The sequence below is a fragment of the Columba livia genome, chromosome 16 (assembly GCF_036013475.1).
Source record: "Columba livia isolate bColLiv1 breed racing homer chromosome 16, bColLiv1.pat.W.v2, whole genome shotgun sequence".
Taxonomy (NCBI): domain Eukaryota; kingdom Metazoa; phylum Chordata; class Aves; order Columbiformes; family Columbidae; genus Columba; species Columba livia.
In genome coordinates, this window is record NC_088617.1 from 11792764 (window position 1) to 11806909 (window position 14146).

Genomic DNA, 14146 nt, shown 5'->3' on the forward strand with positions numbered 1-14146 from the left:
GCGGGTGGCAGATCTTTTGAAAATGAACGTTTGTAAGAGTGCGGGACTGCAGCTCTGCCCGTTTCCAGCCCTTGTCACACACCCCAGCACCGGTGTCCCCCCCCACACCCCCCGTGTCCCCCCCCAGCGCGTTCCGCGTCCTGCACCGCCCCCTGGTGGCCCGACCGGGAACAGCCGCGGTGGCCGCGTCCCCCCACCCCGAGGTGGCCCAGGGCAGGTCAAGGGGCTCGATGCGGAATTCGCGATTGTCGCCGAGGAGCCTCCAGCTTCTCAAGCTGCTTCTGCTGGGTGATGTGAAAGCTGGGCAGATCATACTGGAGGAAAACAGCTACTCTTAGCTGCGGCAGCATCGAGCACCCCTGCACCGCACTGTTGTCAAGTCCTGTAATTGCATCAGAGAGTCAGATTTTTAATAGTGAAACCTTTTTTTTGGCAGCTTATGTAAGTTAGCTAAACTGGCATGTAAAAGGATACAATTGCTGCTTCGAGGATGTCATACATTAGATGGAAAAAAAAAGGCACAAAGTAGAATCTAATCCTTCCCGAAAGAAGGTGAGGTGATGGTGTGGCTGGTATAATCTTGTGGTTATGGGTTATAATCCTGATGGATCAGTGCATGAGCAGCAGCCAGGCAGTATTGCTCAAAAGAGTCTAGAAAAGTGGCCAGGAAAATAATCCAAGTCTAGAACTAACACTTCTCTGATTAAAACTGTAGTGGACCTTGAGGATTTATATAGCAATTGATCTGTTTTGGCAAGGTTCACAAATGTGTATGAAAGATTTCTATTTTTTTAATCAATGCTGTTTTCAGGCAGCTACATGGTGTGGGAGTCAGAGTAGTTTATACATTAAAATGTGAAAAATGTTGTTTCTTGTAACACAATAGCAGAGGTTGTCTGAACTGTCTGCTCTCAGGTACATGCTGGTACATAGAGCTGTGAACAGTAACATTGTGAATGGTTAAAACTCCTGAGTCAGACCCTAGAATCCCAGAACGTCAGGGGTTGGAAGGGACCTGGAAAGCTCATCCAGTGCAATCCCCCCATGGAGCAGGAACACCCAGACGAGGTTACACAGGAAGGTGTCCAGGCGGGCTGGAATGTCTGCACAGAAGGAGACATAGAGGAACTCCATCCTTAGCACATCTCACCTGAAGCACTGGGGATGAAATGATGTCTTCACGTGGTTGCATCTGTTCAACCTCTTTCACTTGCAAATCTGGACAAACCTCAGCCAACGCCAAAAATATACCTCGTGGAGGAATCCTTCCTCCTTGCTGCAGATGAAGGAGCCATGAATAAGATAAGATCTTGATCAGGGTGGGTATTTCTGTCTCTGAAACAAACTCTGCTTGCCAGTGGGAAGGAATGTGGCAGGACTTCCCCAACAAAACCCAGGCTCTTGTTTACTGATATACTTAATGTTTAGTCTTCACTCTGGCAAAAGATGGATTATTGTTCTGGCGTCTGAAAGAGATTGACTTTTAATTTTAGTTTAATGTGATTGTCTACTGGGTTTCTCTTCTGCCTGCAGAAGATGATCCCAAGGTATTCTGATAACATCTGCAATTGTGTTACATAGGTTAACCACCCAGCTGCCTAAGAGAAGGTAGCTCAACTTAGAAGAACTTCCAGAACTGGGACTCAGTTTAATTCTACTTCAGTCTACCGTAAGCCTCAGACAGGCAAGTCAGTTATTTGTCCATGTGTCCCAGCTTTGACATAATTTGCTCAGAAAGCACAAGCACAGACTGATAGCAAGTAAAACATTTAGATCCATCACACTACAGCTAACACTGTTGACACAAAGATAGCCACTGCAAAATCTAGGAGTAATTTACTCTGGGAAAGGCAATGTGTATCTCTGAGACTGCCTGCTGACCTGCTCAGTGCAGATGTCCCTTATTTGTGATGAATTGTTTGCAATTGCAAAGGTCAAGAAAGTGACTGCTGCGGTTAAAATGGGAGAGGGTTAACCAGTGCTATAAAAGTTATTGGGAAATTATTGAAATACATAAAGTATTAGTTTAAAGGCCTGTGGTTCAATGAGATGAAGAAATACCACTGTTCTTTTATCTAACTAGGCTACACCCACATGAACGTGAAATGGTGCTGCCTGTTGAAAGGCACTCATGTCTCATTATTCACAATCAAATAACTACCTTATTTACTGGGTGGGGTAGATCAGCCCCCCTAAAGACCTCGAGTGGAGGTGAGCAGGTCTGAGAGCCCCTTAATGTCTAGGACACATCAGATTATGTGCACCCTGAAAGTTCCTGCTTTTCTCCATAGAATACACATGCAAAGCTAAGTAAGATAAATCTAGTTTGAGATATATCGTGGAGATAAGAAGGGTGTAAAGAAGGGTGTAAAATTTTTTAATCAGAAAGAGCAGAATTACCAACTGTGAACTGAGGCTGTAGCCTTTGTCCTCAGCCAGGGAGGTAATAGGCAGCAGGGCTGGTCTGAGATAGCGCTGAGTATGGCCGAATAAAGCGTCCTATTTCTGCATCAATGAAGATGCTCCCAAGGACAATATTTCTTTCTGGAATAACATAAAGTTTATTTCCAGATTGTGTCCAGTGTCTGTGTTGGCCACACTTCCCCATGTAAATAAACTTTTAAGTAATAAATAGTATCTGGAATGAAGAATAACTATTTTATGTTGTCCCTCCTTAATTTTCCTTCATCATTCATGAAAATGTAGCAAGTGTATTACCTGTCCTGTATTACCTGTCCCCACCCTCCTCCATTTAAAGATATGCTGATCCATCCCTGCGGCTGCAGAAAGCAGAAAAGCCCTTTAGGGAGCTTTCAGCAGCAGCAATCCAAAAGTGACCAAAGGCAGGGACAGGAGGTCAGCAGCACTCAGAGAAATCCCTGTGACCACCGCAGTGCTTGACTGAGGGCAAGAGGAAACTTTGTCTAAGATTTTACTCTGTCACTATGTTCTTGTAAACAAGATAATGAATTGCTAAAGTTTGGCTAAAGCAGGGGTTTTTTTAATTTTTTGCCTTTTTGTTTTTGAGGAAAAAAGTAACAAAGTGATTACTGTTAGAGCACAAACTTTTTTTTTTTCCAGAAGGCATTTTAAAGACTTACTGGAATAGAAACGCACAGACTAGATCTTGTCACAACACATCTTCATGCACTCTGGACTGAGTTTCTGTCTCGTAACGTTAAGACAGACCACAGTCTGCTTCCTCCCCTCCATTTCTGCATCCTCTTACACACAGATAAAGAGTCACGAGCATAAAGATGCAAGAGACTGCGCAGCAGCATGTTCCAGAAAGAGATTTTTTTTCCCAGAATTTGTGACAAATCATGAATTGTCATGGAGTAGGTTAGTTTTCTAACATGCTGCTGCTACATATTGGTTTTATGTGGTTTTATAAGAAAATCAGAGAATTATATAGGTCCTTGCAATAACACCTTACATAGGAACAAATTGATGCTGTTGTGCTTCAAGTAACAAATCTTCAAGCTGCAGAAAACCACAAACCCGCCTGATCTATCTTTAGAACAAAAGTCACATCCTTTCATTGTTTTCATTGAACTTATACAATGAAAAATGGCATTTAAATTTGGGGACTTTGAATTTCTGGAGTTTGTTTTACTGCTAAGCTCTGTGGTTTATATGGTGCTCAGGAGGATACCACGTTGCACCCCCTAACATGCTTTTTAATTAAATGTGTTCATACTATTTCTTCTGTTTATCTGGTGTTACTAATTGTAACTAAACCTTAATCTAATTGTCACAAATATTCTATTTTTTTTCTCATTGAGCTAGTTTTGCCAAACAGGTTTTTCTCACTTTTAAGAATAGATAGAAACAGGGGATCACACCTTAAAAACCAACACATTTCAGAGTGAGGGTTTGTTCTGAATGAGCCACCAGTGCCACAGGCTCAGGGTCTGCTCAGGCTGGGCAGGGGCACCAAGAAGGGCCATTCATTAGGTGTCTATAGAGAGAAGGAACAGACTGGAAAGTAGAAATTGTGAGAAATGGATGCCGATGCTAAAATATAAAAATATATCCATAAAGCTGAGTGGGTTTTAATTATTCACGGGATATGCACTTAGTATGATCGTTAAATAGAAAAGAAGTCCCACTAGATCTTGTAAGACAGATTTGCCTCTGAAAAGCAAGCAAAAGCTCTTTCCTAGAAAACTCCAGTGGCAGGGCTGATAGTGCTGCCTTGTTTATTGGCTGATATGATCTCTGGTCCGCTGAGACCTCATTCATATTTCTCAAGCCTTAATGGGAAAATTGCCTTGCAAGAGACAATCACTTCACATAGAAAAGAACCAGCAGAAATCTGCCTTGGAGATGTGGCTGTTTCAAAAATGGTGGCAGAGTTTCTGAAATGTCTGGTTTGGTTTTAGTGTTGTGAAGAGTATCCTTAAATCAAACCTTATATTTTTTGCTTCATGTGTGTTTTTATATTGAGCTAATACCTCGAACAGCAACCCAGTTAGAAGTGCTATAATCCTTTGTTATTTTAGTCAGTCAAGGGTGCTGAAGGCACAACCGGTTCAGAAGAGGTAAATGGTCCAAGCCCCAATCACCAAGTAAGTGCCTGGATCTTTTCATTTTTTTGGTGATGGGTTCTTTTCACCTACTTCAACTCAACTGTAGCTTTTGAAATGTAAAACTCACTGAAAGAAGGGTACTCTGTGCTCACTGAGCCTCATAGATTTACATATTTCTTTATCTATTTATTTTATCTATTCATACAATTAAACAAGATTTTAAAGGGTTCCTACCAGATTTTTCCAGGTGTGTTCCTTTTCTTAACATTAATGGGTTTATTTTCAATTTTATTCTTGTTTCTCTTGCTATTCTTTTACTTGCAGCATGTACCTTGGCTTCAGCAGTGAAACTAAATACACACAGCTAGAATAATTTTGACTTTGTTGATTTACTTGTCTGCTGAGGAAAGGACCATTTAGGTGGAAACTCTATAGAACAGCAAGTAAAGCGAGAATGAAAACTGTTCACTGATGTTTAACAAAAGCTACGTAAATAGTTTTTCTTATTCTGGTTTTGTTTCTTCTATGTTCACAAAAGCTAAACCAAAACTTTGCATGTTACATTCCTGGGTCTACCTTTTATAATTTTAATTAGCATCCAGTTGCCTTCCATTTTTTTAAATCAACTTATTGTCTTCCTTCTTCTCTCACTTGCAGTGGTGTAAATTAGCACAGTTTTATTGCACAGAAGATCTCAAGGAAGGTTTTATCTGCTATTGGCTTTTTTCCTTTTTTAGAATTTCTATGAAATTATCTTAAATGATGCTATTGCATCTCTGGAATGCAGTAATTCTTCTTTGGTTTTCATCACCATCATTCTGTATGCTACAGAAATACACTACAACACCCATCCAAAATCTGCAGAAATTTAGGGGGTTGCCATTTGCACTTAAAAAGCAGCCTTGGATTAAGGTCTTCTGTAACACAATGGGGAAAAATAGTATCCTGCTGATCTTTTTCAAGTGGCACTGTCAATGTTGAGAGAGTAGAAGCAATCTGTCAGGTGCAGATCACCCTTTAAAATAAAAAACATTAACATGTTTCATTATTCATAGGCTTCACTTTGTATTTCCTGAGCTGCTCCCATCAATATAAAATATGCCAATTTCCTGCCTTTCAAGGTTAATATGAAACACCTCAAAGAGATTATCTGATTGGATTTTTTTTTTTTTTTTTCTGTTATTTTGCCTGGAAAATCTATTATGAATATTTTTTTAAGCGTTTAGTTTGACTAACATCAAAGGCTCAAACCTGCTCACAAAAACAGCCCCAGTACATCCAGTTCAGATTTGGCTGCGATATTGTAACCAAGGCACCTACACAGACACGTGTGTGGTGAGGAAGGCTCGACTCCAATTCTACAGCCGCAGAATAAACCCACAGATTTCACAGCATGTTAATAAGGGTTAGAAGTTGTTCTGGCACCTTTGAACTCAGACCCATCCATTCTCAAAACTGTATTTTTGGTGCTGTGGTTATTTTTGAATTGAATGTGCACATTTGCAGTTGTACCGAAGAGAAACATTTCTCAAGCGAGCTGAGGCAAATGAGAGTAAGAAGGATCTCGTCAAACTAACCAGTGGGTTCAGCAACTGAGAGCTTCCCATCTGATAGATAAAATGAGGGAGAAAGAAAGAGAATTGAATTTGGGTTGATGAAGTTCTCCTCGTCCTCGTTCTGGGAGAGCTCCTGTATCACTTGGATGCTCAGAAGTGCATCCAGGCAGGTCTTTCTGTGCAAAGAAGGTGAACATGATGCAGGTGGTGTGTGGTGTCTTTGTATCCCCAGATGACAGTTCTCCTGTACTCTGGGGTTACCGAATTTGCTTTAATAAACTATCAACACTCAGTGCCTATACATGGTATATGTGGCTACTGACCACCTGCATCTCTGGGTTTCGTGTGCTGTCTTCATGTATCTCCTGCAGAACTAGAGCAAAGACCAGCTTCATTACTGTATTTTTTTAAGTCTAAAAGCAGATAAATCTAGATGGAAGCAAATATACACCCATGTCTGTCCTTTGGAAGAGGAAATAGTTAAATAAAAGCACACATTTTGTCAAGGATTTAAGCCTACTGGTCAAGACAGTATTAAATGGTTGTAGCTTTTGTAATTTAAATGTGGTAAGAAAGGCAAATCAAGTGAAAAGGGCCAGTGGTAGTATTTTTACCCCCTCTCATTCTTGTTTCTCCAAAATTAGAGTGGCTTGAGGTGTTTTTTAATTTTTTAAATAGATATGAGAGATGTGTTTGCATTCTGTTTCTCTAGAGTGTCTGCTTTTAGGTTTTTCTCTGAAATCATGCTATCAAAAAGTGGTTTTGTTTTTAACAAATCTAAGTTTATCATGTGAGCATACAACCCTAGGCCTTTAGAAGAACACCAGGTGTTTCAAGACTCATGGCAAAATCCCCAAAACTGGAAAGTTACACAACATTAAGCTCTGGGCCATGCCCAGTGAACCGATAAAAGATCTCCAGCTTTTCAACATGGTCAATTTGTGTGCTATTTTAATTATTATGTTAATAAATAAGGCAACATGATTTTATGCATAAGAAAAAAAAATAAAACCTCATTTGCAAACAGATTTCCTAGCAAAAACATATCTAGCCATTTGCTACTCTGCAAACAGTGACAGTTTTGTTGTCTTATCCTTTGTTTGCCAGATATTATTTTTCTCCTGTGAACTTCAAACATATCCCGTACTTCTGAGCTTCAGAATCTCTTCCTTTACTATAAATAGGTGCTCTGTCTTTGTGTTTGTCTTTGGAATATTTGCTGTCTCTTCTTGTGTGCTTTTACATGAAATTTTCTCCAACGCTGCGGCCAAACTCTATGTTAATCATTTGGTGGAGTGTTGCAGTTTTATAGCTGACTTGCTTTCATCCTTTAATTTATCTTTCTCTTGCACTTTTTGGGTGCTTTCAGAGCCTGGGATGCAAAAGCTGGGGCAGTCTGTTGGCAGTGCATGCTTGTGACTCTGTGTCTTCCTATGCATGTTCTCTGCCTCCTAAAACAGCCTCAGCATAGACATATATGTAAATAAAGCAAGTCTATGCAGGGATGGTTTGATCTTGCAGTCTTTGCTCATGTAATTCTACCAGCTCCCTGGGAGTCCTTCCCCAAGTCACGGCTGCAGGAGTTCATCCCAAACTCTGTAAATGAAAACTTGTTGGACAGCAGGATTTCTCCCTGCCAGGTGGCCTTTCATTTTTTTTTTTTTTAACATATTTATGGATCGCTTTCTAAAATGTTTACGTTACGCACTAAAAATAACCCTTGTTTGAAACTGCTTTAGACATTGAACTCCACAGAGAGGCCAGTTGCCCCAGCTGAAAGTGAACCTGTGGGCCAAAAGAGCAAAGAGAGTTCAAAAGACAAGAAGTCCCCGGCGGAGCTGAGCAAGCAGAAAGGCAGCAAACAGGAGCCCAGGGAGCAGCCGGACTCGCGGGAGCAGCCGGCAGCCGAGACCGACTCCATCCAGAACGGAGGAGACACTTCCAAGGAACCCTCCTTCAAGAAGACAGAGAAGAGGCAGTCACTCGGAGGGTTTTTTAAGGGCCTTGTACGTTAACTTGATCTTATCCTTTTTAGTAGTTTTTCAGCTGATTTAAGCACCCAGCCTGCAAGCTGTTAACTATGTGAGGTTTGTGCTCCGCCGGAGTGCAACTGCACAAGCAGCTTGCAGGGCTAAGACCAGATGAGAGCAAAGGAGAGAAAACTTGGGCCTCAGGGTACTGATTCACAGGCAGGCATGGTTTAATATGGCAGGGTTACAGTCGTTCCCACACCCCTGTTTTAGAGGTACATGCCTTGTCTACAGGGATGAGTCAACTCTTCCTGTAGCTGGTACTGAACCACCTACAAATTAGTGTGTTTATTGAGGAAAAGTGGAGGTGGTGCTGGTTTAAGGGAGTAACGTGCCTGACATGGTGGAGGTTCAGCTGCTGCTTCAGAGCAGCCAGGACATCCCTGCAAGGTGAGAAATCCCTGCAAGGACAAAATCAACGTAGACCACTGGGTGGGTGGGAACCAGCATAGTGGTGACAAGTTAAGCACCTTGTGTTAGCAATCAGTTACAGGCTAGTTAAAGCACACTAAAGAAAATTATACATAATGTTTTTTCTCCCTGCTTTGTTTTGTTAAATCTTACCCTAAATTTGCCATGCCACTTTCACTAAAACCTGAAATGTAGAAATTACAGTATTTAGCATTCTAAAAATCTGGGTTTCTATAAAGCTTGGATTTACCGATGTAGCTAGTGGTTCCTCATACAATTAAATAGATGGAAACTTTGTTTCCCCCCTTGTCCATATTCAAAGGCCGATGTAGAAACCAAAGCACAACTTAGACCCCTGACTGCCTCTCAAGTGTCTGCAAGAGCTTTCCATTGCTTTTTATAGATCAGTTGGAAGGATGCAGTTTCTTCTTCTGTCCTCACACTGTCCCAAGAGCAATAGGGTCATTTTCAGCATCTTTTGGGAACCTTGTGTGTAAACTGAGTGTCATCTCGAATGTCAAGTGATGTAAAGAACCTAAACAGATTTGTCTGTTACCTGCAGTGATTCCTAGTGAATCTGGCCCCCTGAGGGACATGACATGCCACTTTTCTTCCTTCTTCCCTACCCTGCTTCTAGGGCTGTCAGGAAAGGACACGACAGCGAGGCAATCCTCCAGGCCTGAAAGAAGAAAGGTCAAGAAATATATAGTGAAATGGCAATGCAGATTTGAAAATTAGCCTTGTTAGGACACTGGGCTATGAAGTTAGGCTGCCATGCAGACCAGTATGACTCATGCAGACACAGATGTTTTTCCACATCATAAGAAGTGTTTAATTTGCACGCATTTCACAGAATTACTATGTATCCTACAGAGGGCAATTTGCATTACCAAAATAATTATACATTAGAAGGGGAATTAAGAACGAAAGAAAAATGACTTTCTGCAATATTCATTAGCAACAGTTCAGCCACTTCCGCTTGCTGTTTCATCCCATTTGTCCTGAGCTAAAATCCTCGCCCACCACAAAATCAGTGGGATTTTCCTGTAGTTTCAATGGAGCAAGGAAATCCTGGAGTTACCTGGAGTAACTACAACTTGCATTGGCTTCCACCCATCTTGACTCCCAGTGAAGTCAAAAGGAGAAATCTTTTTGCCCAGCGCAATCTTTCATGTATTTTAACAATAGATACAAATTTAGAATTATTCCAGAAAGAGAGATATGAAGAAGTGCAAGTGAGGGAGTAAACACGCTTTCAAGTGCAAGTTCATGAAAGGCACAGAGAGGAGCAGGAAAGGTGTCTCTGATTTAAAAGACAAGAAAAAGCTTTTTGATCAAGAGAGGAGATGATGGAGAGGTAAAAAGACTATTTGAGGGAAAAATGCAGAATAAATGTAGAGGAAGTAGAGATGTTCTGTGAGATATTTGTGCTTGCTCAAGTAGTGTGCCAGATAGTTTGGCTGCATAGTTCCTTATCTTCTGTTGCAATTATAGAGGCCAACAGTATTCCTACGGCTTCCCTCTCCCATTAACAGAGGATGGCACTTAACAAAAAAAGAAAAGTTTTTGGTGATAACAGTTTAGCTGATTTGATCAGTTTATTGCGCTTTTGAATTGGAAGGCAGAGGCAGGGGGAACACAATGAGGTCTGTGTATAGAAAATCTGTCTCAGAAAATGACTACCTTTTTTTGAATATCCCAAGAAGATTACCCACACCTAAGAAGCCTACTTCTGCAATGATAATCTACACATCTCCTAGGCAATCATACTAAGTCCCAGGAAGGTGTCTAAAAGTATTAGATCACACAAAAAACAATGCCAGAATTTTCATTTGAAGACAACAGCTCCAATATCTGGTAACAACTCATCAGAAATATTAAGCTTTATGCTGATAAAACGGAAGCAGGAGATATTTAAGAGGGGATCCAGCAGACCTTACATGCTCACACAGCCTGTGCCCACCGAGATCTTCCTAATTTCTGGTGAGCTATTTCCACAGCAGCTGTTTTAACACCACTCTGTCGATTCCTCTGGGAAAAGGCACCGGGTACGAGGATGTCAGAGTGCAGGAATGCAGCCCATGAGAACACATCAGTTCAAGCATCGGCTGAAACTTTCGATTCAAATGGAGCCACTTATGCATGCAAACAGTGTCACAGCCCAGCTGCGTGGTTTTAGAGCAGACGATAAGGTCCAGTGGCTGTTCCTATGGTAAAAGAGATTAATTTATAAGGTATATAAAATGCAAAGGTATTTAGTGAGCCTTAGAAAGATTAGATTAGAGAAGAAGAAAAAAGATTAATGGCATTGTTTTCTGAGCTGGAATAACTCATACTTAAGTTGTCAGAAGCTGGGAGTGCTTAGCATGTGGAAACTATTCTGACCTGTTCTGATCAGAGTAGCTGGTATATTGACACAAACTTCTCCTGAGCACAAGCTGGAAAAAAAAATATACCCCAATACTATGACATTCCTGTGTGTGCACTTTAAAGTGTTCTGCCCAAAATAATACATTCCAGCTTAGCTGTTCCAAATACAGACAACTTCCACGGCACTGAAAGGGGTTCTGCAGAGTAACTGAGAGCTGGTGGTACCTGTGCCTCTGAACCAGACACAAAGCTGGAATTTGTCCATTAAAAGGGCAGGAACAAAGTTCTTTATTTCACACTGAGCTTGGAAATTCCAGTTTAACAAGAATCATCAGACAGCCTCCCTCAAAGCTTCCTGTTTTAATCAGCAACCACCTTGAAAATGGGTGCAGCAGGGAGACTGTAGTATAAGCAAATAACAAATGATACTTCTGCAAATGTCCTAAATGAGCCAAAATGGGGATTTTCTAAAATACACTTCCCTTTCTCTACTTGTCCCTCCACCCATTTATAGAAAGAATGGCAAATAGTATCATCGTGTTTCCTAGATCAGTCTAGAAGGCACTTAAAATCTTCATGCATCAGACAGAAATAGCTATAGTTGACAGACTCCATTATTCTTGTAATATGTGAAATCTTCTAACTGATGTGTAGGGTTTTAGGGTTGCTGGATAAATTTGGGATGACTAGCTTGTTTGGTATTGTCTGATGGATACTAGAAACTATTACATTTTTTAACATGTCCTCCATTTGTTGTTACATATAAGTGGCCAAAACACTCAATTCTGTTCTAGAGCATCTTCCAAACTCAACACCAATGTAAGCAGAAGCAAACCCACTGCAGCGAGCTGAGCTGCATGAGATTACAGTTAGTTTAAGGCAAGGGATTCTTTTAGTCCATTGTGATTTTTGGCTGCTCTTTTTTATACGTAGATTTTCAAAGGTGAAAAGTTAAAAGAATATCAGTGAGGTGGAGTCTAATTGGTATAAAAACCCCACTGTCTCTGCTTCCCTGAAGGAGATTAGCAAGTTCAGCTCCTTCACTGCCTGGATCTGACACAGAACAGCCCTATGGTGACCTGAAGTGATGAGTCAGGTTTCCAGTGTGAAACTCACTGTGTGAAAGGACAACTTGTGTGTGATTCTGCACAGTTTCTATTCTAGGGAGAGCACGCAGCAGTCACCTTTAGCTTTGTCATGCTGTTTTTTCTGTTTAGCACGTAATGACTTAAGCATCTGGCTACAAACAGGATTGGCATCCTATGCAATGTTGTCAGTGACCTCTGAAACAGTGTTTGTGGATCGATTTTGCTGTTGTGTTCTGAAGTTTTGATGGCTTCAAGGCCAGTGAAATTAGTTCAAGCATCTTAAGACAAGTTTTTATCAATTATTAGTCAAAAATTTAGTTGGTATAGCTAGATCTCTGCATTTCCTTCATCTAAGCCAGATTAGTGTCTTGAACTGGTTCCAAAATCAGAATTATCTTTGTAGTGTAAAAAAAGGTTTTCACTCTTGCATTATCAAATACCTGTCATGCATAAAGTATTTAATGTTCCTTTAACTCAGAGCAGACCAAGGCTGGCTATAATACACTATTAATCATGCTCGAAGGACTCTTAGCGTGTTTTCAGCAAACCGTTTAAGCCAAGGAAATTTTAGAGAAAGTTATGTCAAAACTACAATACTACAAGTACACAGCAACATGTCTCTGGTATGTTAATCCAGTTTCTAAATACAATTGCTTTCCATGCTGACTGGTATAATTATATTAAAATAACCAACACATTTAGGCAAAGCTTCAATCAGTAGCTTTCTGGGATTATCATTATACAGATGGTGCTTATATACTTATGCATATCAAATACCGGGCAAACTAAGAAAAGCAGAGAGGTGAAATAAGTGGAAAATATCTGGTAGCACAACTCTTAACACATTAATCCCAGATTTAACTGTTCTGAAACATTTGAAAATTTGTATAAATGTCTGTATCTTATTCCGCAGGGTTCCAAAAGGATGTCTGATGCAGAAGTGCAAACAGATCCAGTGTCCATCCTACCTGCTGGGAAATCCAAGTAATGAATCCACTTGGCTGCTGAAGGATCAGCAGCTCTCTCTAAGCTCCCTTGCAGTAGAGATGACTCATTATTTTCCTTTACATGGCTGTCATCAAATGCCTGAGGCTAAAGCAAACACTGGTGTATCATTTAAGGTATATCATTTACAGGGTTTGTTCATCAGATGTTAGAAAGCAACTCTAAAGATCATCAAGCAATGTGTGGTATATTTAAAGAAAGACCATGTGGATGATTTCAAGTCTATAGAGGGTAGAGTATGTAAGGTGAGAAAGCGGCAGTGAATTAAATAAATGGCAGAAAAAAAATGCATGTGACAAAGGAATGCAGTTTGTGCAGCAAGGCATGAGCAGCAAATCCTCAGCTTTAGAGAACTTTAAAGCAGCCAGGAAAAAAACTAAAAAAAAAAAAAATCTCCTTTGATAAATGTTATACTTAAATGTAAAAACAACCAAGCCACCTTTTGTGGTTTTCAATAGAGCTGAAATTAGCAAAAAGTCTGCAGTACAATTGAATCAGTGGTTATAAAGCTTCATCTTGGTTATTAATGTAAATTAAAACGCTAAAATGCAAAGGCTTTCCATGATTGAGACAACTTCTCTTTTATCTTGGTGAGGTGGGATAACAAATTAAAAACTCTTTAAGGTTCTAATAGAACACAAGGGGGCACCCGCGGCCCCCCCGTAGCCCTAACGCCAAGGCTGTACCTACAATCCCGGTATTAATGTTTTTCAGATGATAGGAAACTTAGTTATTTCATCAAATATTTGTTTATATCCGTACTTGTAATTAATCCTAATAAAAACCAAAATCCAGGCACCTCCCTGCTTCACAAGACTCCTGTAATAACTGTAGTTAATAAATTTTACAGAAAATGAAGATTACTGTGGTTTATTCAACCCTGGGCTAACCTGGGCAGGGAACTGTGGGCCTGACATTTTAATCCACACTAGCATCTGAATGATAGAGTACTGTATATTTTGACCATATTATGATTAAATAAATGAATACTTACCCTTTTAAAAAATCATTTGCTGCTTTAATCTTCAAACAAAGTTTGTGATTTACATCACTGTTTGCTGATGATTGATGTGACATTAATGCATAAATCAACACATAAAAACCCTGCCTGTTAAGTTAATATATGTCATTCTTCATTTGAGTAAAGATGGAAA

General features: G+C 40.3%; 1 protein-coding gene and 1 long non-coding RNA gene across 11 annotated transcripts in view; one reads left to right on the top strand and one right to left on the bottom strand.

The window, feature by feature from the left end:
- The window catches only part of BCAS1 (brain enriched myelin associated protein 1), a 46498-nt gene extending 32648 nt beyond the window's left edge, over nt 1–13850 (top strand). For 7 of the 10 annotated variants that reach the window (XM_065032495.1, XM_065032497.1, XM_065032493.1 and 4 more), the window contains 3 exons: nt 4506–4571; nt 7828–8094; nt 12901–13850. In XM_065032495.1, coding sequence (XP_064888567.1) covers nt 4506–4571; nt 7828–8094; nt 12901–12975 — 408 coding nt within the window. In that variant the 3' untranslated portion in view covers nt 12976–13850. The remainder of the gene's footprint in view (nt 1–4505; nt 4572–7827; nt 8095–12900) is intronic. The other 3 variants (XM_065032499.1, XM_065032494.1, XM_065032500.1) reach the window with 2 other exon arrangements.
- Nucleotides 167–10604, bottom strand: LOC135575590 (uncharacterized). The gene is made up of 3 exons (XR_010466640.1): nt 10470–10604; nt 9086–9208; nt 167–382 (listed from the first exon to the last, which is right to left on the bottom strand). It is a non-coding gene; the product is annotated as an uncharacterized LOC135575590 (long non-coding RNA).
- Nucleotides 13851–14146: the final 296 nt, after the last annotated feature.